The 25,212-nt window shown below is 40.1% G+C and overlaps 3 protein-coding genes across 4 annotated transcripts; 1 reads left to right on the top strand and 2 right to left on the bottom strand.

Moving 5' to 3' along the window:
• Positions 1–5,333: 5,333 nt before the first annotated feature.
• LOC139376590 (phosphatidylinositol-glycan biosynthesis class F protein-like) lies at positions 5,334–8,625 on the bottom strand. 2 transcript variants are annotated; one of them, XM_071119357.1, is made up of 6 exons: positions 8,392–8,625; positions 7,679–7,941; positions 7,462–7,553; positions 7,217–7,333; positions 6,824–6,932; positions 5,334–6,695 (listed from the first exon to the last, which is right to left on the bottom strand). In XM_071119357.1, exons 2-6 carry the CDS (start codon positions 7,904–7,906, stop codon positions 6,582–6,584), a joined length of 660 nt encoding a protein of 219 aa, XP_070975458.1. In that variant the 5' UTR covers positions 7,907–7,941; positions 8,392–8,625; the 3' UTR covers positions 5,334–6,581. The 2 variants fall into 2 exon arrangements, with proteins under 2 accessions (XP_070975458.1, XP_070975459.1); XM_071119358.1 differs by having other exon boundaries at positions 6,573–6,695; positions 7,679–7,936; positions 8,392–8,468.
• A 101-nt stretch (positions 8,626–8,726) lies between these two features.
• LOC139376591 (cysteine-rich PDZ-binding protein-like) lies at positions 8,727–13,041 on the top strand. The gene is made up of 5 exons (XM_071119359.1): positions 8,727–8,829; positions 9,144–9,209; positions 9,316–9,370; positions 9,438–9,559; positions 12,049–13,041. The coding sequence occupies exons 1-5, from the start codon at positions 8,814–8,816 to the stop codon at positions 12,111–12,113; spliced, it is 324 nt and encodes a 107-aa protein (XP_070975460.1). The 5' UTR covers positions 8,727–8,813; the 3' UTR covers positions 12,114–13,041.
• Positions 13,033–22,803, bottom strand: LOC139376589 (GTP cyclohydrolase 2). The gene is made up of 6 exons (XM_071119356.1): positions 22,374–22,803; positions 17,682–17,791; positions 17,180–17,235; positions 16,204–16,235; positions 15,997–16,081; positions 13,033–15,862 (listed from the first exon to the last, which is right to left on the bottom strand). The coding sequence occupies exons 1-6, from the start codon at positions 22,669–22,671 to the stop codon at positions 15,733–15,735; spliced, it is 711 nt and encodes a 236-aa protein (XP_070975457.1). The 5' UTR covers positions 22,672–22,803; the 3' UTR covers positions 13,033–15,732.
• Positions 22,804–25,212: the final 2,409 nt, after the last annotated feature.

Below are 25,212 nucleotides of genomic sequence, written 5' to 3'. Positions count from 1 at the left end.
CCTGCTCTGCCTGTCCGTTTGTGTGCTTTAAATACAAGATAATCACATCTGCAGTTAATTATGTTATCACACAAAAAAAACGACTTAGTAACATTATGAAAAAAAAAAGGCAAATGCTTTATCATACAAAATGGAACCAAACGATTCATAAATGGAGACATAACAACAACAACAACAACTACTGCTTCTTATTAATTGTACTGCCGTTGACATGATTCAATAAAAACTATTGAAAAAAGGGTATAGAGACAGGGAATTATCGAAGCACCATTACACCTCAACTTTCATGAATGTTATCTGGGACTCTGGTTTCACTTCGTCTCGAGGAGATGAGCTGAAACCAGCAGGCCAGTGGTAAGACTTACAGGTCCAGGCGGTAGAAGAGCAGGACCAGGTATCTTCCTCTGTGGTAGTCAGACTGTGCTGTTTAAACTGTCTGTCAACTACTGCTGTCCCCACCCAGTCTGAAGCAGGCTTAGATACTTGGGGAGGTAAGAGCTGCTGTAACAATTAGCACCACCCATATATCTCTCTATTACTATTCAATCCCTCCTTATGAATAATCTCTCTGTCTCACTCACGTAATCACGTGAGGACTAAAACTACAGTAATGAATGTTATTACAGTAATGAATGTTATTTTTTTTCTCATCAGGGAGCCACACAGCAAATTCTGAGTGTTAAATCCACACTGAGATCTTCAGTTTCTTGGCAATTTCCCACATGGAATAGCCTTCATTTTTCAGAACAAGAATAGACTGATGAGTTTCAGAAGAAATGTCTTTGTTTCTAGCCATTTTGAGCTTGTAATCGAACCCATAAATGCTGATGCTTCAGATCCTCAACTAGTCTAAAGAAGGCCAGTTTTATTGCTTCTTTAACCAGAACAACAGTTTTCAGCTGTGCTAACATAATTGCAAAAGGGTTTTCTAATGATCAATTAGCCTTTTAAAATGATAAACTTGGATTAGCTAACACAACGTGCTTCAGTGTTGTGATGCAAAAATCCTAGCAAAATGCTTGACGCATAGAATTAACAAGTATTGTCAGATATTATTCATCCTAATCAGACAGGTTTTTTACATGGACGTTTTTTACATTGGAGATAATATAAGACAAGTACTGGAAACAATAGAATACCATGAAATATTGGGGACACCAGGCCTGGTTTTCATAGCTGATTTTGAAAAGGCTTTTGATAAAGTATGACTGGAGTTTATATATAAATGCCTAGAATATTTACATTTTGGGGAATCTCTTATAAAATGGGTTAAAATTATGTATAGTAACCCTAGGTGTAAAATAGTAAATAATGGCTACATCTAAGAAAGTTTTAAACTATCTAGAGAGGTAAAACAAGGTTGTCCACTATCGGCATATCTATTTATTATTGCAATCGAAATGTTAGCTGTTAAAATTAGATCAAACAATAATATTAAGGGATTAGAAATCCGTGGCTTAAAAACTAAGGTACCATTGTACGCCAATGATTCATGCTTTCTTTAAAAAACACAATTAGAATCTCTCCACGGCCTCAGAGGAACTAGATACTTTTGCTATCCTCTCTGGATTAAAACCAAATTATGATAAGTGATACTACGTATTGGATCACAAAAAAAATGCTAATTTTACATTACCATGTAGTTTACCAATTAAATGGTATGACAGAGATGTGGACATACTCGGTATACAAATCCCAAAAGAAAGAAATTATCTCACTCCAATAATTTTTATAGAAAGTTAGCAAAAATAGATAAGATCTTGCCACCATAGAAAGGAAAATACCGGTCTATTTGTGGAAAAATAACCCTGATTAACGCTTTAGTCATATCACAGTTTATCTATTTGCTCAATGTTTTGCCTACATCGAGTGACCTGCTTTTTAAATTATATGAACCAAAAATATTCAATTTTATTTGGAATGGCAAGCAAGATAAAATTAAAAGGGCCTATTTATATAACGAATATGAATTCAGAGGGCAGAAATTATTAAATATTAAAGCATTAGACCTCTCACTAAAGGCATCAGTCATACAAAAGTTATACTTAAATCAAAACTGGTTCTCTAGTAAATTGGTAAGAATGTCTCATCCTATGTTCAAGAAGGGCCTTTTCCCCTTTATTCAGATTACACCGGCCCACTTTCGATTGTTTGAAAAGGAAATAATCTCCAAAATATCGTTATTTTTTACAAGCCTTAGAAAGTTGGTTGCACTTTCAGTTTAATCCACCTGAAAAGACAGAACAAATAATACAACAAATATTGTGGTTAAACTCAAATATACTACTAATTGATTTAAAAAAACATATTTTTCGAATAATAAAAAAATATATATATAATTTTAGTGAATGATATCATAAATAGGACTGGTGGAGTTATGTCACACATACAGCTAACACAGACATATGGACATGTCTGCTCTTCCCAAAATTACAACAAATGAATTGCAGCATTACCACAAAAATGGAAGAGGCAAGTAGAAGGGGAAAAAAGTAAGGAAGTTGTATGTCGGCCCTGTATTAAAGAACATAAATGGTTAAAGAAAAGTGTGATAAACACAAACATATACCAATTTCATTTAAGGACCAGAAAACAGACAGCTGTGCCATATAAATGGCAAAATAGTTGGGAAGAGATTTTTGATGTACCCATTCCATGGCACATGGTTTATGAATTGATACGCAAAACAACGACGGATTCAAAACTTCGAAATTTCCAATTTAAGTTACTATACAAAATTCTTGGAACCAATAGAATGTTATATACTGCTCAAAAAAATAAAGGGAACACTTAAACAACACAATGTAACTCCAAGTCAATCACACTTCTGTGAAATCAAACTGTCCACTTAGGAAGTAACACTGATTGACAATAAATTTCACATGCTGTTGTGCAAATGGCATAGACAACAGGTGGAAATTATAGGCAATTAGCAAGACACCCCCAATAAAGGAGTGGTTCTGCAGGTGGTGACCACAGACCACTTCTCAGTTCCTATGCTTCCTGGCTGATGTTTTGGTCACTTTTGAATGCTGGCGGTGCTTTTGTTGACTTCTGTAACCGTACAAGCCTTGGTTTCATGCATGTTAACATCAGAAGCCTCCTCCTTAAGTTTGTTTTATTCACTGCTTTAGCACACGCCGCCAACCCTGATATCCTAGCCATGTCTGAATCCTGGCTTAGGACCACCAAAAATTCTGAAATTTCCATCCCCAACTACAACATTTTCCGTCAAGATAGAACTGCCAGAGGGGGCGTAGTTGCAATCTACTGCAGAGATAGGCTGCAGAGTTCTGTCATACTATCCAGGTCTGTGCCCAAACAATTTGAGCTTCTACTTTTATAAATCCACCTTTCCATAAATAAGTCTCTCACTGTTGCTGCTTGTTATAGACCCCCCTCAGCCCACAGCTATGCCCTGGACATACACTTATTTTCCACCATAATTTGCAAATAAATTCATAAAAAATCCTACAATGTGATTTTCTGGATTTTTTTTCTCATTTTGTCTGCCATAGTTGAAGTGTACCTATGATGAAAATTACAGGCCTCTCTCATCTTTTTAAGTGGGAGAACTTGCACAATTAGTGGCTGACTAAATACTTTTTTGACCCACTGTATATCCATCCTGCCCTGCCTCTCTAAAGTCTTCGAAAGCCAAGTTAACAAACAGATCACCGACCATTCCGAATCCCACCGTACCTTCTCCGCTATGCAATCTGGTTTCCGAGCTGGTCATGGGTGCACCTCAGCCACGCTCAAGGTCCTAAACAATATCATAACCGCCATCGATAAAAGACAGTACTGTGCAGCCGTCTTCATCGACCTGGCCAAGGCTTTCGCCTCTGTCAATCACCACATTCTTATCTGCAGACTCAATCAGTGTTGCCAACTTAGTGACTTTGTTGCTATATTTAGCGAGTATTTAGACCCCTCTAGCGACACATTTTCAAAAAAGCAACTAGCAACAAATCTAGCAACTTTTTCTGGTGTTATTGGAGACTCTGACATGAAAGCATGTATCGTTCTTACTCTTCTCAACAAGCAGCGAGGCCGTGGGCCCCACCCTGTCCCAAAGCACTCACAGGCGGCCCAGTCCTCGTGCAGAAATCCCTCCCAGCTGCAGTCAGAGCAGATGTTCACCCCTCCGCGTCCAGACTGCAAATGAATCGCGCATGCGGGAAGCCACCGCTGGCTGATGCCGCCCTGGCTTACATTAAAAAAACAATTAACCCGAACTAGGGCCAGACTAGTTACCATAATTTTCTCACATTGCCAATGACAGTTTTTTCTATTGTCTCTTTTTGGTCCATTTAGATTGTTAATGTAGATTGTATACAAAAAAAAAAAATGGTTAAAAATGTTCATGTTTTACTGTGACTTGTTGTAGGCTCCTAAGTGGATCATAAGGTTAAAAACCAAACCAAATGAATAAAACTAAACTTTTGCCATCCCAAGCCCGGATAAAGGAGGGTTGGAATTGTGCCATAAAAAAAAAGAATCGTCAGAAGAAAGTTAATTTGTAGTTCTAAACATATTTAGGGTGTTTTTTACTCACGTTTTGTCTCTCCCACGACGTTGTTTCTCTTTCCTACAGCATCCATCACAATTACATGCACATGGCCAATTATGCGATGACATAATTTAGCGACTTCTAGGACAGCCAATAGCTACTTTCCTTACTGAGGAGTTGGCAACACTGGACTCAATAGCATTGGTTTTTTAAATGACTACCTCGCCTGGTTCACCAACTACTTCTCAGATAGAGTTCAGTGTGTCAAATCGGAGGTCTTGTTTTCCAAACATTTTAAATTAGTAAATTGATTTTTGCGTTCTTAAGTTGCTACCCAAGCGGGCTGGTCGTTAAGTTAATTTCTCATGTTTTGACCAAGTCGTTAATTATAATAATTACATTCATTCGACGTTGCTGTGCTAAACAAATCATAGAAGCACCTTTGACAGCAATCTGTATCGGCAGATTTGATCAACCTCTTAAATTAGCTGGGGAGTGGTGGTGAACAGCAATCTTTCCACAGATTTTCAATGCGATTCAAGTCTGAGCTTTGGCTGGGCCATTCCATTTCCCAATGATGGAGAACACTGTGCTCTTGGTAAATTGTGATGAGGCATATATCTGGGGATGGTTATAAAACAATTTCTATCTCAGAGATCTACAGCCAGTTCCTTGGAATTCATGGTATAGTGTCAGTGTGTGTGTATATGTGTGTGTGTGTGTGTGTGTGTGTGAAATGCACAGCTGTGGCGGTACAGCTCTGTGGTTTCTGTCTGTAAAAACCCTATTAGAAGCCTATAGGGAAAAACAATCAGAAGAATAAAAAGAAACTAAGACTTTATTTGTCAAAAAAAGAGGAAATCTGGAATATTTTTACATGGCAACATCATATTTTACAGGAGAGGGCCTGTCCACCAACAGCCCAATACATATTCAGATACCAAAGGAATACAGCAGGATTACTACTTGGATAATTTAACAGCAGCCTGGAGGAGTGACATAACAAGCATGCACATATATACAATACACACTTCCATACACATATACAATACACACACACACACATACAATATCACTCCTCTTTCACCCCAATATACAATACACATACATACAATACACATACATAGTACTTGGGAGTATGGACAGACGGTGCACTGTCCATCTCTCAGTACATATCAAAGCTGCAGGCTAAAGTTAAATATAGACTTGGTTTCCTCTATCGTAATCGCTCCTCTTTCACCCCAGCTGCCAAACTAACCCTGATTCAGATGACCATCCTACCCATGCTAGATTACGGAGACATAATTTATAGATCAACAGGTAAGGGTGCTCTCGAGCGGCTAGACGTTCTTTATCATTCGGCCATCAGATTTGCCACCAATGCTCCTTATAGGACACATCACTGCACTCGATACTCCTCTGTAAACTGGTCATCTCTGTATACCCGTCGCAAGACCCACTGGTTGATGCTAATTTATAAAACCCTCTTAGGCCTCACTCCCCCTTATCTGAGATAATCGTTCTGCCAATCACATTCTATTAAAAGTCCCCACACACATCCCTGGGTCGCTCCTCTTTTCAGTTCGCTGCAGCGAGCGACTGGAACGAGCTGCAACAAACACTCAAACTGGACAGTTATCTCTTCATTCAAAGACTCAGTCATGGACACTCTTACTGACAGTTGTGGCTGCTTTGTGTGATGTATTGTTGTCTCTACCTTCTTGACCTTTGTGCTGTTGACTGTGCCCAATAATGTTTGTACCATGTTTTGTGCTGCTACCATGTTGTGTTGCTACCATGTTGTTTTGTCATGTATTGCTGCCTTGCTATGTTGTTGTCTTAGGTCTCTCTTTATGTAGTGTTGTATTTATATTTATTAAAAAAATAATGTATCCCGGGTCCCCGTCCCTGCAGGAGGCTTTTTGCCTTTTGGTAGGCCGTCTTTGTAAATAAGAATTTATTCTTAACTGACTTGCCTAGTTAAAATAAATAAAAAATACAATATACATACATACATACAACATACTCTCTCACACCCACCCACACTCCCTCCCTCCCTCCCTGCCCATCACTTGCTCTTGTAGGTGAGGTGTTTCCGGTGCCAGTGTATCCAGGCGGGGGCGACGACTAGCCCAGTCAGGTAACCAATCACTCCACCCAGACTGCAGGACACAGGCCACACCTACAGGAAACAACGTTGTGATATAAATATATTGTGTAGAACAAACACGGCTTACTGATATACAAAGTAAGGAGTTGTGTCAGCTCTACTCATTGCCTTTCTGTGTGTGTGTGTGTGTGTGATCTGACCTGCCAGGGTCGGTCCCAGTCCAAAGGGATAGGGAAGGCTCCCAGCCAGGCTCCCACAACACTGCAGCCGACCACCATCTGCAGAGAAGTGTCCCACACCGACATGGCCCTAAAACAAATCACACATGTATACATATACACATTTTACACACACACACATAGCATCGACATTGTGAAGCTTGTGACATAGTGGTAGAGACTGTCTCCCAGTGGACATACAGTACAGACATACTGTCTCTGTCAGAGAGAGAGAGAGAGAGAGAGAGAGAGTAGATAAAGAAGTAGTTGGAGAGAGAGTTTGACTAGAATGTGAGAGAGAATAAGAGAATACAGAAATGCGAGACTTAAAGAGAGACCAAGAGAGACAGAGGTAGACGTAGATAGAGGTAGTACCCATGTCGGCTGAAGACTCTTATCCAGGCTTGGACGTTGGGCCCGAGGACACACACACACCTCAGAGTGGTTAGACTGGTCAACAACACCGCCAGAGAGAACGTCTCCAACGCAGACCTAACACACAAACACAGTGAAAGATTCAAAAACAAAGACTTCCAAAGACTTTCAACACAACGACTTACAACACAATCTGACACACTCAATATTGGCAGGTGGAAACACACTGTCTTGGCAGAACTCACTCCAGTAACGGTGCTCCATACAGGACCACTACAGTGTGGAAGAACAGACAGGAGAGGAGCAAGTAGAGACAGGAACGCACCAACCTAGACACCTGGGGGGGGAGATGATCACCTCATACCATTCAGTTCTCGTATAAAACTGATCATATCTTCATAGTGAGTATGCCTTGTAGGTGAGTGTGTGCGTTTCTGTTTCTTTAGGTGACTGTGTGTGTACCTTGTAGGTGATAGTGTGTTTCTTGGTAGGGGGGCTGACCCCCAGCAGCCAGAACAGGGAGATGTTGACCACAGCGACAACCCCGGCAACAGAGTACTGCCACAGCAGGTGTGTCCCATACACAGAGAAACCCGGCACTAGCACCGCCGGCACCACTGTCGCCATAAATACCCCCGATGCCATGATGGCGTGGCTGGACGCCATATGTCTGATCTCCTCGTCCCACATGGTGCTGGAGAGAGGTCTGGTCAGGACTACCTGTACTGAAATTGGAAACATAGTATCCTGTTGCAGTATTTGAGAGGAAAAGCCGTAGCAGGGTTTGAACCAGCAACCCCAGTTACAGGGCGAGTGCACTACCACCTGACTGTGCTATAAAGGCATGGTTAGCAGATACAGACACTCAGGTAGTCTAGTGCTTAAGCACTTTGGGCCAGTAACCGAAAGGTTGCTAGCTTAAATCATCAAGCCAACTAGGTGAAAAATATGTTAATGTGCCCTTGAGCAAGGCACTTAACCCTAATTGCTTCTGTAAGTCGCTCTGGATAAGAGGGTCTGCTAAATTACTAAAATATATAAATATGTCAGACCAGGCTGGATGCATTGTTAATCATCATCATAATAGTCTGAACCACTAAAACCCCTAGCAATAACCCAACAGCTATTTTTTAGCACAAAACCAACTACTCGGGTGGATAGTCTGAATAGCCTACCTTGAGAACCCCTTCCTCGTACTGAGATATGACGTTGAGTCAAGTTTTGCTGTCTAGCTAGCTACGGCCTTTGTAGCCTAGCTAGCTGTATCCTTCGAAATAATACAGGAGTTTACTATTCTTAATGAGACAAGTCAACTAGAGGCCTGCGTGGCTGTTTTTCAAGATTTCACACCGATATTGTGGTGGTCATTCATCAGACTCCCTTCCGTAAACATTCAGCCGCGCAAGGTCAGACGCTTACGTTGACTAACATATTTGTCAACCAATAACGGTTTACCACTCCTGCGAAACCAACCAATCAGGTTCTGAGGTCCCAGAGGTTGAAAACGGAAACAGGAAGTTTACAACTGACTAGCTACACATTTAGGTCCAGTTTATTAGTGGTGTTAGCAAAAAGTGTTGTACAAAACAAAGAAACTATGGTTTGCGACAATTGTAAGTAAGTTCTGGATAATTAGAAGTTGTAAGAAGATAACTAACGTTAACTGGCTAGCTGTCTAATTGTGTTTATCTCAGCTAACTGTTGTGTTGCAGAAGGCTTGTTTTGTTGTTTAGTCTAACGTTACCTAGTTAACATGCCCTATTGTGTATCACAGACCGAACGGTAAGTGTTTGTGTGAGTCCTGCAGCTAACAATGAATTCCTATCTCTCATCTCTCCCCATCTCCTTTCAACATCTACTCCTATTTCGGACCTTTCCTTCTCTCTTTCTTCACCCTCGGCCTCTATTGCTTCTCTTTCTATCTCAGGTGAGAAGAAGCTGGGCAGGGTGATAACTCCAGACACCTGGAAGGATGGAGCAAGGAACACTACAGGTAGAGATATAGGACTCGTATTATAGATACAGAATTGTGTATTACACATAGTATCAAACTATTCACAACTATGTATTCACAACAGTATACTGTATTATGTTTGTAGAGAGCGGTGGGAGGAAGCTGAATGAGAACAAGGCTCTGACATCTAAGAAGGCTAGGTAAGACAGTTGATGTTGTATATGGTCAGATGATGGTTATGTTACGATAATATGATTCTGTCAACAGGTTTGATCCTTATGGGAAGCCAGGAAAATCAGGAAAGTCGGGCTTTGGCATCTGCCGAATCTGCAAGAGCTCTGTTCACCAATCAGGATCTCACTACTGCCAGGGCTGTGCCTACAAGAAAGGTACTATATCTGCCTACACACTAGTGATGCGTGGGTTGACTCATAACCTGCAGCCCCCAGGGTTATATGTGCGGGTCGAGCGGGTTTGGGGTCATAAAATATTGTGTGGATGAAGGGTGGGCGCGATGTATAAAGAGAAAACAATGCATTAAAAATCCATAAATGCGGCGACAGGGTAGCCTAGTGGTTAGAGCGTTGGACTAGTAACCGGAAGGTTGCAAGTTCAAATCCCCGAGCTGACAAGGTACAAATCTGTCGTTCTGCCCCTTAACTAACCACTGTTCCTAGGCCGTCATTGAAAATAAGAATTTGTTCTTAACTGACTTGCCTAGTTAAATAAAGGTAAAATAAAAATAAAAATGTATACTTGTACAATTCTATAGGCTACATTGAGGTTTTTATTCTAATTATATTTATCAGGCGTTAGGCCCTGAATTAGGCTTACGCACTAACTGTACACTTGCCAAATACACACCAATTGCCAAATGCTTTTGGGAACTTGGGCAGAAAAAATTCAAGTTGATCCACTGAGGCAAAAAGGACAATGTCGTAGTTTAATTCAATAAGAGAAAAGCTGCAAAATGGAGAGTTGAAAATAAAGAGAAGGGAGGGCCAGAACAGTAGCCTAATGTTTGGGAAATATGTTGATTGTGAGGCGCTATACAAATTCGACAGGGACTTCAAATATGGCACATCAATATAACTGAAAAGTTCAGATGGGTTAAATGGAATAGTAGTCCTAACTGAAATCTGGACACTGACTTTAGGTCTATAACCTCTCACATAGCCTATTATAATACTAACTCCTGCAGAAGTATTATACAGTGCCTTGCGAAAGTATTCGGCCCCCTTGAACTTTGCGACCTTTTGCCACATTTCAGGCTTCAAACATAAAGATATAAAACTGTATTTTTTGTGAAGAATCAACAACAAGTGGGACACAATCATGAAGTGGAACGACATTTATTGGATATTTCAAACTTTTTTAACAAATCAAAAACTGAAAAATTGGGCGTGCAAAATTATTCAATTTTGCGATTAGGGACCGTCTGTAAAGGTGCTATCTTTATCACCATCGTAAAAGCTGATAAAATATGCATCCAAGCTGAAGGGAAATCTTATCAGAAACATGTTGGGTTGTTTTCACAGCTTTTAATTCTATTAAAACCAGTCAAACTGATGTCATTTGTCAATTTTACACACAAAATCATTCCCATTTTTTCATTTTCTCCCCGTTCCCTAAATGCCTTTGCTGCAGGAGAGAAGCAGAGATGAAAGTGAACGTTACCAATGTCAACTAGATGCATTAAAAATCAAACTAGATTGATGCATTCATTCTATCGATTTATGACATTTTCTGGTGAGCAAGGGTTTATTTAGTCTTCTAGGGCAACAAGTAATTACAGATGAGAAGCTGCATGTATCTAAACAAGTTGACTAACAAATAGCCTACCAAAATGTCGGAAATTATAAGCAGAATCGTGTCTTTAATTGGGCTTAAAAAAATCAACAACCTGCAACCCCTGTCAAAAAATAGTTAGCGCATCTCTGACTGTACAGCACATTTTCTATATTTGCGGGTTAAGGTCGGGGGCGGACCTCAGATTTTCAGTTTATCACATATAGTCGGGCGGTGTGGATGAACAAACAGCTGACCCGCGCATCACTACTACACACCCCATCTTGTCTGCCATTTTGGTTGCTCTTGTAGGTGAAAATTCATGACAATGTTTGATGTTCCAGTATCTAGACTGTCTCAATACTTCTGGGAAAACAGAAAACATAGGGTTAATTAATAGACATGTGTAAGCAGAATAAAGGCTGAGCTCAAGTAATTGGACAGAGCTGGATAAACAAAGAGTTAACCATTGGACATGTAAAAACAGAACGGAAGCAGAATCCATGGGAGTGTACAGACTGGGTCAACATGGAGTTAATCACTAGATAAAAACAGAACTGAAGCAGAAAATGTGTACCTTAATTAATATAGGCACCAAAAGCCATGTATCTGTAAAAATAACATATGTTTGTACTAATCAAGTATTTTTAGAAAATAAGTTATATTAAGAAAGTGTATATATGCAATAAATGTATTATTTATTTGTATTAACACTATGGCGCCGCCACCAATATAATTTAAACTGAGCAGATGTGGGCATTAACAAACAATTATTGGGACAGCAAGATAATGGTGGCTCAAGGCCAAGGGGAGTTAATCATCTACATAGAGGGGAATGACCATGTGTGTTATTTGAAGTTGGAAACCTATAAAGCTTGAATGTAACAAGAAAATTAACTTGTTCCATGGAATTGCTCGGCTTCTGTTAATTTGTAATAAAGTCTATTTGAATTTACAAGTTCCGGTATCTGAGAAATATTTGATTCAATATTTCCACAACACTCTCTAAGAAGCAAATTGTCATTCAGTGAAGATGTAATAATGTTCACAATCTCCCTTCTCTCCCCCTTTTTCTCTCACTCTCTCTTAGGGATCTGTGCCATGTGTGGGAAGAAGGTTCTGGACACCAAGAACTACAAGCAGACCTCCGTCTGATAGTCTTCTGACAGGCCACCAGTATAACCAGAGAAAGAAGGGGAGGAGTGAGAAAGAAAATGAGGGAAAGGGGAAGGAGGGCGGGCACGAGAAATGACCGCTTTATTGTGTAGCAGGCTTGCTTGGACCCCGTCTAAATCTCTCGTAGCAGAGATACAGTCAAAGGGTTCTTACTCTTTCCAGCTCTCTCTCGTGTGTGAGTGTGTGTGTGTGTGTGAGAGATGGAGCCCTCCCTATTGTACAGATCCTATAACCCTCAGCAATAAGTGGCCAGTACTGTTCCACACACCAAATCCGAGACTACTTTTAGTTTTAATACCTGGACTGATGGTTTCTCTCCGGTCGTGTCAAACCTGCTCTGATACAGGAGTTTCCTTTTATCAATTCATTGGGAATTATATCAAGTGTCATGTTTTTTGAGTGCATTAAAATAATAAATATGTAATGGCAATTAAATTATTGTTCATCAACTTTGTTTTGTACATGGTCTTATTCAATAGGCTTGAAGACAAGTCACGACCCTGTTCTCTGTATCGCTCGGTCACCTGTACATGCTGCAGTGATTGGTTTAGAACCTCTGACATCATCATGATGTGACACGGCATGCTGTAACTTCCTGTGTGACCCAGGATTCAGGTTAGATGCCGTGTTCACGTGCTAGTCGGAACTTGGAAACTCTGAAATGTTCGACTTGCTAACTGGTTGAACGTGGCACGTGTACAATGGCACGTGTACAACTTCAACCAGTTAGCAAGTCTGAAATGTCAGAGTTCTGACTAGCATGTGAACGCGGCAGGAGAACAGAGGTTGGCTGAGTCATTGCAGCTGCCCACTGACATTTAAAGGCACCGTCTCCCCTCAGGCTCTACCCCAGCAAACACACACCCAGCCCATTACACAGAAACAAAGAGCCACTCTATTGTGGTGATCTAGTTTAATTGAGAGAACACACAACATAATGATGATTCATGAAAACAAATGGCAACATAGACAGAGTAAAACACTGTTAGACACATACTAGGAAATATAGATCTAGAACAGGTGTTGGCTTATAAACTGTAGAGATGCTTTTGCTGACCAGTGCTGAAATACACTTTTTTTCAAATGTTGGTAACAGATATTTTCCTTTATTTTACATACAGATGAAACATTATGGAGTCTTAACAGGCTAATCTGCTGTTGGAAAAATAACTTTCGGTAAAAAGATGAGGGATGGGGCTGGATAAATCAAACCGCTCTAAAAATGTATAGACCGAGCTATGTATGCAAGGACTGACCATCCACGATATCACAATTATAGTTTTAAAATCAATCTTCAGGATTGGTGGGTCCCCTGCGGGACGGTTGAGCTAACATAGGCTATTGCGATTAGCATGGGATTGTAAGTAACAAGAACATTTCCCAGCACATAGACATATCTGATATTGGCAGAAAGCTTAAATTCTTGTTAATCTAACTGTACTGTCCAATTTACAGTAGCTATTACAGTGAAATAATACCATGCTATTGTTTGAGAGTGCACAGTTTTGAACATGAAAAGTTATTAATAAACAAATTAGGCACATTTGGACAATCTTGACACAAAAGTTTGAACAGAAATACAATAGTTCATTGGATCAGTCTAAAACGTTGCACATACACTGCTGCCATCTAGTGGGAAAAAAAATCTAAATTGCACCTGGGCTGGAATAATACACTATGGCCTTTCTCTTGCATGATCTTTTACCAGATCTAATGTGTTATTGTCCTACATTCTTTTCACATTTCCACAAACTTCAAAGTGTTTCCTTTCAAATGGTACCAAGAATATGCATTTCCTTGCTTCAGGGCCTGAGCTACAGGCAGTTAGATTTGGGTATGTCATTTAAGGTGAAAATTGAAAAAAAGGGGCAGATCCTTAATAGGTTGTTTTGAGACTATACAGTGTTTGTTTATATTTACAAACATTGGAGTAAAACAAGCATATATGTTGGGTTCTGATTGGGTGTAACAGTTGAACTAAGCTCATTAGGCATATAAGTTATATTTCTCAAGAATCAATGGGTAAAAATAATTAATTTACAAGTCCAAAAATGTATGTAGTGACTGCAGATTGTCCCTTTAAAAAGGGACATTCCACCACTTTTCAACCTCAGTCATTATGTCTATAAATGAAAGGTTATCAAACCCATTCACAGGGTTGGTTAACTCTGGAGATTCCTTTGGCTTTTAGAGTTAGGTAAATCAGCCTTTAATTTCCTTTCACCTTAAGTGTGGAATGATCTACATACAATCCACTTCAAACTTGGAGGAATTGATACCTCTAGAGCATTTCAGATGGTTGTTCCGGAACTTTTTTACTGAAGAATGTCTGTTTTTTATGATTGTGTTTTTCTTTTTGTGTATAATAACATGTATTTAATTGTTGTGTAGTTTAATGTGCATTGTTGTGCTAAACAGGGCTCATCTGGAAAAGAGACCTCGGTCTTAACATTGACTCCCTGTCAAAATAAAGGTTAAGTAAATAAAAAATAAAAAATCTCCAGCACCATACCAGTGTCTACATATGTGAAAACAGCTTGTTTCTACATTCTGTAAGTAAAATAAGAGGTCCTAAAAAAGTGCAACTTGATGACAGTAACTAGGTTCCACCCAATCGGTGTGACAGATTTTCATGTGAATATTCAAAAATCTGCATATAAACAATATGCACATTTTCCCACCAGAGATGTATTTCCATCAAATGTACTTGTTGCGGATAAAAGGCTGTGCATGATGACGTAGTGCACATCAAAATAACTTTTGTGGTTAAATATACAAGTTAAAAAAATACAAGTTAAATGGGTTTCCATTGCATTTTCAACTCTACTGATGCTTGTCACAAAACTGCTAGGTTATATCCGGTATGTGCCCACTCTGGTCATATCACAAGAATAAGACTTGATATTTAATATAAAGGAGTGAATTTCATTACTTATTTTATCTGTAGCCTAATAAACTGCATGATTTCCTGAGACGTAGTGGGAGTACCACACAACATATTGCGTGACTCCAAATTTACTTGAGATAATATGGTTATTCTATCAATATTTGCGCATAAAGGCGTTTCCCACCGCAACTCCTCACATAACTATTTTTACAGCCACAAAAAGACCCCACCTTGTCTAGCGTATTTTGTTTTGTCGACATTTGGAAAGTTTACCGACAAATTTGCTATTTCCATCAGGTCTGTTGTGACATTTTTTATCCGACATGTACTTTACTCACATAAAAATGTTGAGTGGAAACCTGGTTCATGAGTTGCATTAAAAAAGATAAGAGGTAGGGCACTTTCCTGCTCGCAGTATCACAATAAATCTCAGTCTTAACAAGTCCTATCTAGTGCTTATAACTAGTGTATAACTAGTGTATATATATACATTTCTATACAGCAGAGATCATGTTTTAAGACTGTCAGGTTTTCCAGCTGAGGTTAGCTGAAGGCACCATAATTATAGCCTCTCATAATTATAGCCTGCATTGCCTTTTGTGTATATAAGGCTTCTGTGAGGTGTGTGGAGTAGTCTTAGGAACTCTACCCTAGAACATGTGCTTTACAGGGTCAGGGCAGGGGCTAGAGGTCAGGGGTCAGAGATGGTTGCTAAGCAGTCTTGGTGAGTCGTAGGAACTCTTCTCGAGTCTTTGGATCTTCTCTGAACACCCCCAACATGCAGCTGGTCACAGTTCGACTGTTCATCTTCTGAACCCCACGCATCACCATACACATGTGCCTGGAACACATTATTAAATACAAGCCAACACAAGAATGCCCCGCTTTACTCTCATGATTAACATGTGATTTTTAAGTCTGGAACTTCAAGCACCTAATAAACATTCAGAGGGGGTGAGAGTGTGTAGTACTCACGCTGCCTCTATAACCACAGCCACACCAGCTGGCTGTAGAGCTTCTGATATCGCCATGGCAATCTGCTTGGTCAGACGCTCCTGGACTGGGGAGAGAAACACGCACAGAATGTTGCCTATTTCTTACAGTAATGTTTCGTATATGTCCTTTGAACTACAGTATGCGTACTGTGTATGTATATTTGAGTAAGCCCTCTGCCATTCTTACCTTGGAGCCTCCGACTGTACATCTCAACAATCCTACAGACACACACAACAAACAAACAGTTACTATCACAGTAAGAACATACACACACCAGTGGAGGCTGGTGGAATGAGCTATAGGAGGATGTGCTCTGGGAGAAAGAAAAAAAATGGAACGGAGTCAAACATGTGGTTTCCATATGTTTGATCCCGTTTACATTTATTCTAGTCCAGCCATTACACAGAGCTTGTTCTCCTATACCCCCTCCCAACAGCCTCCGCTGACGCGCGCGCACACACACACACACACACACACACACACACACAGAACAATAATATAATACAGTAGAAGACCATCAAACATATAGCTAATTGGTGATCAGGTTTGATAATGATTAATGTCTTCATAAATAGAGAGATGACCCGATACACAATCTGTCAATCATTCTATCAACCTGTCGATCACTCTATCAACCTGTCAATCATTCACTGCCTGCCAAAACATTATCTGAAATTGTTAGGCAACATCTGATCAATGTGCATGTTTGGAGTGAAATATACAAAAGGGTTGAAGGGCTATAAAGTATGGGGAGAGAAATAGAGACAGGGAGGGAGGACAAGGGAGAGACAGAGAGACAGAGAGAGCCTGTGATAATAGAAGAATGATTCCCACTGGTCTGGAGGGATTTTCTCATGGTCTGGGAGCGGCTAGGTCTGGGTATTGTGTGTGTGTGTGTGTGTGTGTGTGTGTGTGTGTGTGTGTGTGTGTGTGTGTGTGTCTGGGGTGAGACAGGATATTAGCAGTAGGGCTTACAGTCTAAGCCTCCAGGTCAAAGAACTGAAATAACAGAAGAACTCAGCCACCCAGCACTAACACACACACACACTCGGGTAGCCCGACCATTCCCTGCCCCTGTCATGAGCCAACCAGCTTCTACAATACACACACTACGTATGGACTGTGTGTCAGTTGTGTGTGTGTGTTTGTACTGTATACTCACCTAGCCAGTTTGCTAAGCCCGACCACCTTCTTATTTGGCAGGTATCCGATATGTACCTGGGTCAATGCAACAGAGTAGAAATACAGGTCAGAGTTCAAACAACCAGAGCAGAGTTTCAAATGTGACCTGCTCAGCACACATACAGCATCTTCATACTGTTTGTAAACTCTACACACAACACCAGACTGGCATCAAAGCTACTGTGTGCTAAGCCAACTCACTCTGTGTGTGTGTGTGTGTATGTGTGTGTGTGTGTGTGTGTGTGTGTGTGTGTGTGTGTGTGTGTGTGTGTGTGTGTGTGTGTGTGTGTGTGTGTGTGTGTGTGTACGTGCGCATGTGAGTGTGTCCCATTGCTCCCTATCCAGGACAAAGAACCCAATAACCCCCCCCCCCATACTCTCTTTCCAACAGAACACATTCTCTCTCTCTACCATTCTTTGCTCTGCTCTTCTCTGTCAGCCACTCCCCACCCCACTTTCTGTCTTTAGAGCCCCAGTCTTACCCTGCCAAAAAAGGGTACAAGGTGGTGTTCACAAAGAGAGAACATTTCAATGTCTTTTACTATCACTATCTCGTCATGGTCCTCGTCAAATATGGCATCATTCAGGATGTCTGTAGAGAGAGCGAGAAAGAGAGAAAGTTCATCAAATTGTTATAAAAGTCTATCAGTATTGTTCAACCTCTGGTCTACAGTTGAGTAACAGGTGGTTGGAGGTGGGGAAAAGACTTAGACCAGGGGTGTCAAACTAAATTTCCCTCGGAGGCAGCATTTGGTCTTCAACTAGGTCTGGGGGGGGGGGGGGGGGGGGGGCGCACTGAAAAAGGCTGTATGTTTGACACCCCTGATTTAGACCATACAAACAAGAGACTGCTCCATTCTAATTACAAAAAAATACAAAAAACTGATCGTGAACGAAAATACGTATCAATGACATAACACCAACACACACACATTCTTAGATTACAGGTTAGAGTGGTGTTTTGGAAAAAAAAATGGTCAGATTATATAACCGCACCACACGCGGATAAAGACGACGCACGCGGTCTTGGCGAGCTCCTACAGCCAGGACCGATAAGCACGAGTCACCGGCTTTAGCGCTAACAGCAACATCTGTCTTGATGAGAATTGGCCATCTTGTTAACACATAACTAAAAGTTGGGTTTCGATTAACCCACGCAACTGCCTGATAACGAGATAAATAACATATTATGCATATAGCTGTTGAGTTCAATTCAATTATGTAATTTGGATCCAAAAATATATTGTTCAAAGATTTGAGAGAAACATAAACACTGTAAAAAGTGGGATAGCACTTTCGTTCAGCTGAAGTGCTTTTTCTGATGTGTACAATCCAAAATTACGCTGTGGTTCATTAAACCTATTCTATTCAATTTGTCAGAAATCAAAAAACGAATTTGACAGATCAATGTGATTTTTTAATGATAGGAAAGCTTCTAAATTGCTTTCAACATCTCATGCACATTCGCATTGCATGATGGTGGGTGCAATCTTGCGATGGCAGCCTATCAGAAGAGTTGAAGGCGTGGCCTATTGTGGGTCTGGCTTTTGGTTTGTTATTTTAGTCCACCCGTGAGCGTAAATGTCATTCAAGGTAATATGTTTTTTTATTTTTTATTTACTACTTTATATGTTCACTGCCAGCACTGATATCTGCCTAAGTACTGCCATCGCTCATAATCAGGTGGTCATCATTTGGTTACAAAATTGTAAACAGTTAATGTGAATGTCTTATGTACAGAAAGTGTTTATCTAACGTAATATCTTGATTAACAGGATATTGTTGAATTGCTTATTACCCAATTAAATACACTTGTATAGGTGATTCCAAAGTGAAAAATCAACTTGGTACAATTTTTTTTTTAAATGGTTTGTATGTATATTTAAGTGATAATGCCTGAGAAACCGGTGTTTGGAGGATATATTGGGATGGGTGTTATCGAGGGCCAGGGCCAGCCAATATATCTTCCAAACACCGGCTTGAGGGCATTATCACTTTTATACAACGGGTTACCAACATATTCAAATAATTATTGATATATTTTCATTCCTTTTTTAAAAAATGTATTAATTCATACTATTTCATCCTTCCACAAGATATAGTCCCAAACTGGCTCGTCGTTCGTTCTGTCGGTTCAGTTGCCTGTTTTTTTTTGTTCTACATCTTTGGACGCGACCTAGTCGTTCGTTCTAAATGTTCCATTGCCATACTGGCTGGCAATGTTCTTATACCATACTTGCTAGCTAGCCAACTATTGTATGTCAGCAGCCAGCAGCATACCACCCTGCGTACCACTGCTGGCTTGCTTCTGAAGCTAAGCAGGGTTGGTCCTGGTCAGTCCTTGGATGGGAGGCCAGATGCTGCTGGAAGTGGTGTTGGAGGGCCAGTAGGAGGCACTCTTTCCACTGGTCTAAAAAAAAATATCCCAATGCCCTGTGTAGGGTGCCGTCTCTCGGATGGGACGTTAAACGGGTGTCCTGACTCTCTGAGGTCATTAAAGATCCCATGGCACTTATCGTAAGAGTAGGGGTGTTAACCCCGGTGTCCTGGCTAAATTCCCAATCTGACCCTCAAACCATCATGGTCACCTAATAATCCCCAGTTTACAATTGGCTCATTCATCCCCCTCCTCTCCCCTGTAACTATTCCCCAGGTCGTTGCTCCAAATGAGAACGTGTTCTCAGTCAACTTACCTGGTAAAATAACAGATAAATAAAATAAAAAACTATGGATAACTTAGTCTCGTCAAAGAGTGCAGCCAAAATAACAGAAAAGTAGCTGCATTTGCGTTTGTTTAAGCTGTTTTCTAGTGACAGTTATGTTGCAATGTTGATACAAATCTCCGCTGTTGAAATCTAAATGTTAGTCTAAAAGAAATGTGAGATAATTTCTAGATGTTTTTTTATAGTGGGTTGATGAGACAGTGGATTGCTCAGTCAGAGTAAATAGGCATTGTGTGTTAACTTGCGGAATAGACACAGGCTGGAATGTGGTTTTAACCAATCAGCATTCAGGATTAGACCCACGGTTGTATATACACAGTTGAGGTCTGAAGTTTACATACACCTTAGCCAAATACATTTAAACTCAGTTTTTCACAATTCCTGACATTCAAGCCTAGTAAAAATGCCCTGTTTTAGGTCAGTTAGGATCACCACTTTATTATAAGAATGTCAAATGTCAGAATAATAGTTGATAGAATTATTTATTTCAGCTTTAACCCATACACAAATTTAGTATTTGGTAGGACTGCCTTTAAATTGTTTAACCTATGTCAAACATTTCAGGTGGCCTTCCACAAGCTTCCCACAATAAGTTGGGTGAATTTTAGCCCATTCCTCCTGACAGAGCTGGTGTAACTGAGCCAGGTTTGAAGGCCTCCTTGCTCACACACACTTTTTAAGTTCTGCCCACACATTTGATATACTATTGAGGTCAGGGCTTTGTGACGGCCACTCCAATACCTTGACATTGTTGTCCTTAAACCATTTTGCCAAAACTTTGGAAGTATGTTTGGGGTCATTGTCCATTTGGAAGACCCATTTGCGACCAAGCTTTAACTGATGTCTTGAGATGTTGCTTCAATATATCAACATAATTTTCCTTGCTCATGATGCCATCTATTTTGTGAAGTGCACCAGTCCCTTCTGCAGCAAAGCACCCCCACAACATGATGCTGCCACCCCGTGCTTCATGGTTGGGATGGTGTTCTTCGGCTTGCAAGTGTTAGCCGTTTCACATTCGTTACACAAGCATCCCCTTTTTTCCTCCAAACATAACGATGGTCATCATGGCCAAACAGTTCTATTTTAGTTTCATCAGACCAGAGGACATTTCTCCAAAATGCAGTTGCAAACAGTAGTCTGGCTTTTTTATTGCGGTTTTGGAGCAGTGGCTTCTCCCTTGCTGAGCGGTCTTTCAGGTTATGTTGATATAGGACTCATTTTACTGTGGATATAGATACTTTTGTACCTGTTTCCTCCAGCATCTTCACAAGGTCCTTTGCGGTTGTTCTGGGATTTATTTGCACTTTTTGCACCAAAGTATGTTAATTTCTAAGAGACGGCTGCGTGGTCCCATGGTGTTTATACTTGCAAACTATTGTTTGTACAGATGAACGTGGTACCTTCAGGCATTTGGAAATTGCTCCCAAGCATGAACAAGACTTGTGGAGGTCTACAATTTTTTTTCTGAGGTCTTGGCCTATTTCTTATGATTTTCCCATGATGTCAAGCAAAGAGGCACGGAGTTTGAAGGTAGGCCTTGAAATACCTCCACAGGTACACCTCCAATTGACTCAAATGATTTCAATTAGTCTATCAGAAGCGTCTGAAGCCATGACATAATTTTCTAGAAATTTCCAAACTGTTTAAAGGCACAGTCAACTTATTGTATGTAAACTTCTGACCCACTGAAATTGTATGTGAAATAATCGGTCTGTAAACAATTGTTGGAAAATGTTGTGTCATGCACAAAGTAGATGTCCTAACCGACTTGCCAAAACTATAGTTTGTTAGCAAGAAATTTGTGGAGTGGTTGAAAAAGAAGTTGTAATGACTCCAATGTAAGTGTATGTAAACGTCCGACTTCAACTGTAATATATACAAACTTTTTATAAATACATATATATATATGTTTTTAAATAAAAAGTGTATTTATTTATTTATATATATATATATATATATATATATATATATATATATATATATATATATATGTATATATATATATTTTTTTTTTTAAAAGGTTTGTATTTATTAGGTTTAACCAAAGGGGAAAATTAAATTGAGTGTTTAAAGAAGTAGGCAGCTGAACTATAGGTTTGCTAATAATCAAATAACAGTTGGCAGCGAATCATATATTTGGTTTCAACAAATGTTTATTTTTTTTTTACAATTTACAGTGTAGGAAGGAATGTGTTCCTAGCTCTCTATTCTCTCTCTATCCTACGTTTGGCACTCTCCTGCTGCTCATCTTTGATAAATGTATTCTTATTTTGTTTCTGCATCCAAAACAAAAACCTATAGGCCTATAGGTTTGCATTGCTTTTGCATCGGCTTTTTAAATGGATGGCAAAAACAGGGTACTGATATTCAAGTTGGATGTGCCCTTTCTTTTAGCATATTCCCCCCAACTATTAATCGACCAAATACTGAGTCCCCACCGGGTCTTACCGTACACGTCCTCGTGGTATCCCTTGGTAAGGAACTGCATTGCCTTGGCGGCTCTTAGAGGCGTCCTCAGGAGCCCCTGCCGGTCCGTGTCCTCCCCGAGACCCCGCAAGATGCTGCTGTACGCTGCTTCGAGTGCCGGTAACCGGGACTCATCCTCAGCGTCTTTACCGGACGTCTCATGCTGTTTTCGCTGCTGTACGGTGGTCTTCTTGGTCTCGAGGCTCGGCTCACTGAAACCGTTATTATAGTAGAAATCTGTCACCAGCTGCTTCCCGGTCCCGTTACAATGGCTGTTCATCGCCGCTGGTTTTTGGTCTTCGATCTGGCAGAGGGAGAAACAATATACAGCCTTTCTAACTCAATAAGTTGCTGATTGTCGTTTTGTTGTCGTTTTGTTGTCCGCCAAGCAGTGACCAGCAGCAGATTGTCCATGGCCCTGACCTGCGCTCCGTTTATATACCAGACCTACAGCAGCCGCGTGCGCACGGTGCTAAAACAAACCTCGCTCCCCATTTCGCCACGCTAATGAAAAACATTGGGTGACGCCATCCTGCGCTCCAAGGGGTTAGTTCGTATGAATTGTCACGACTAGAAAAGCTTGCTTGTCTGTTATGTTGTTATCAATTCTTTAACTGAATGTTTGATTGTAATATTTGATTGGATTAAAAAAAGGATTGTCATGACTTGATCATCGGTCATTATCGATAATAAGCCCATATTCGCACGGAACGAGTATTAGTACAGAACGTTGATTATGTAATATTATCCCAGAATGTCTGTTATTCCAGATAACGATTCGGAGGGGATTCGTTTTTTTCAAACTGCCCCATGTAATTCTTTATTTTTGTTGTTGTATATAAGCCATACCAAACAATCGTTGGTATAGATAGTGTCGCCATAATATTTGAATTGAGGAATTGTGATCATTTTAGCGATCCACAATAGAAGACGTCCTAAATGTCCCCTCGTCTTCAGATGTGAGCCCAACAGCGCCCTTGATATGCATTTTTAGTCTATGGATGAGAAAGTTAACTTGTCATTTCCAAACGTTAGCTCAGTTGTATTATGCTTTGCGATCTATTAACAGCAATGTTATAAAAAACATATTATATTACGAAAAAGGGATCTGCTATGGTTACAAGCCAAATAACCCTTATTTGACACTATATATAACCATTATTTTGTGTGTGTATAGTAGTTGCGCATCACAACTGATTTTTAATTATCAATAAAAAATATAATTGGTTTGACTTGATTACCTGGGGCAATGGACATTCACAGCCCGGATCGTGGGAAGTGACAACGAGCTCTTATAGGACCAGGGTATAAATAATAATATAATAATAATCAATAATTTTGCTCTTTATTTCACCATCTTACATATAAAACCTTATTTATTCATCGAAAATGGTGAATAATTCACCACAGGTTAATGAGAAGGGTGTGCTTGAAAGGATGCACATGACTCTGCAATGTTGGGTTGTATTGGAGAGTCTCAGTCTTAAATAATTTTCCGCACACAGTTTGTGCCTGTATTTAGCTTTCATACTAGTGAGGCTTGATAATCCACTCTCACATAGGTACGTGGTTGCAAAGGGCATCAGTGTCTTAACAGCACAATTTGCCAAGGCAGGATACTCTGAGCGCAGCCCAATCCAGAAATCTGACAGTGGTTTCTGACTAAATTCAATTTTCACAGAACCGCTTGTTCAGATGGACTGGAGGCAAGGCATGAAAGGGATAAGGAATCCAGTTGTTTGTGTCATCCGTTTCGGGGAAAGTACCTGCGTAATTGTGCACCCAACTCACTCAGGTGCTTTGCTATATCACATTTGACATTGTCCGTAAGCTTGAGTTCATTTGCACACAAAAAAATCATACGATGATGGAAAGACCTGTGTGTTGTCCTTGTTAATGTAGACAGAGAAGAGCTTCAACTTCTTAATCATAAAATATAGTTGCGGAGATGTAATCCTTGATTCAGATCATTCAGGCAAGAAAAAAAATCGCCCAGATAGGCCAGTCATTTGAGAAACACGCCATCATGCAAACGTCAGACAAGTGAAAATTATCGTCAGTAAAGAAAACTTTAAGCTCATCTCTCAATTCCAAAATAGTGTCAATACTTTGTCCCTTGATAAACAGATTACTTCTTTCTGTATGTTGTAAAAGCGTTACATGGTCGCTTCCTATATCATTGCATAGTGCAGAAAATACACAAGAGTTCAGAGGCCTTGCTTTAATAAACACCAAAGTTCACCATTTTCACTGTAGTGTCCAAAACATCTTTCAAGCTGTCAGGCATTCCCTTGGCAGCAAGAGTCTCTTGGTGGATGCTGCAGTGTACCCAAGTGGCGTCGGGAGCAACTGCTTGCATGCACGTTACCACTCCACTATGTCTCCCTGTCATGGCTTTTGCAAGGAAACCCTTTGAAGTTTGTGGAAATGTGAAATGAATGTAGGAGAATATAACACATTCAATCTGGTAAAAGATAATACAATAAAAAAACATGCTTTTTTGTAATTTTTTGTACCATCATCTTTGAAATGCAAGAGAAAAGCCATAATGTATTATTCCAGCCAATGTGCAATTTAGATGTTGGCCACTAGATGGCAGCAGTGTATGTGCAAGGTTTTAGACTGATCCAATGAACCATTGCATTTCTGTTCAAACTTTTGTATCAAGACTGCCCAAGTGTGCCTAACTGGTTTATTAATAACTTTTGAAGGTCATAACTGTGCACTCCTCAAACAATAGCATGTTATTATTTCAATGTAATAGCTACTGTAAATTGGACAGTTCAAGAATTTAAGCTTTCTGCCAATATCAGATATGTCT

Source organism: Oncorhynchus clarkii, chromosome 20, assembly GCF_045791955.1.
Source record: "Oncorhynchus clarkii lewisi isolate Uvic-CL-2024 chromosome 20, UVic_Ocla_1.0, whole genome shotgun sequence".
Lineage (NCBI taxonomy): Eukaryota > Metazoa > Chordata > Actinopteri > Salmoniformes > Salmonidae > Oncorhynchus > Oncorhynchus clarkii.
This window is presented reverse-complemented; position numbering and strand designations above follow the sequence as displayed.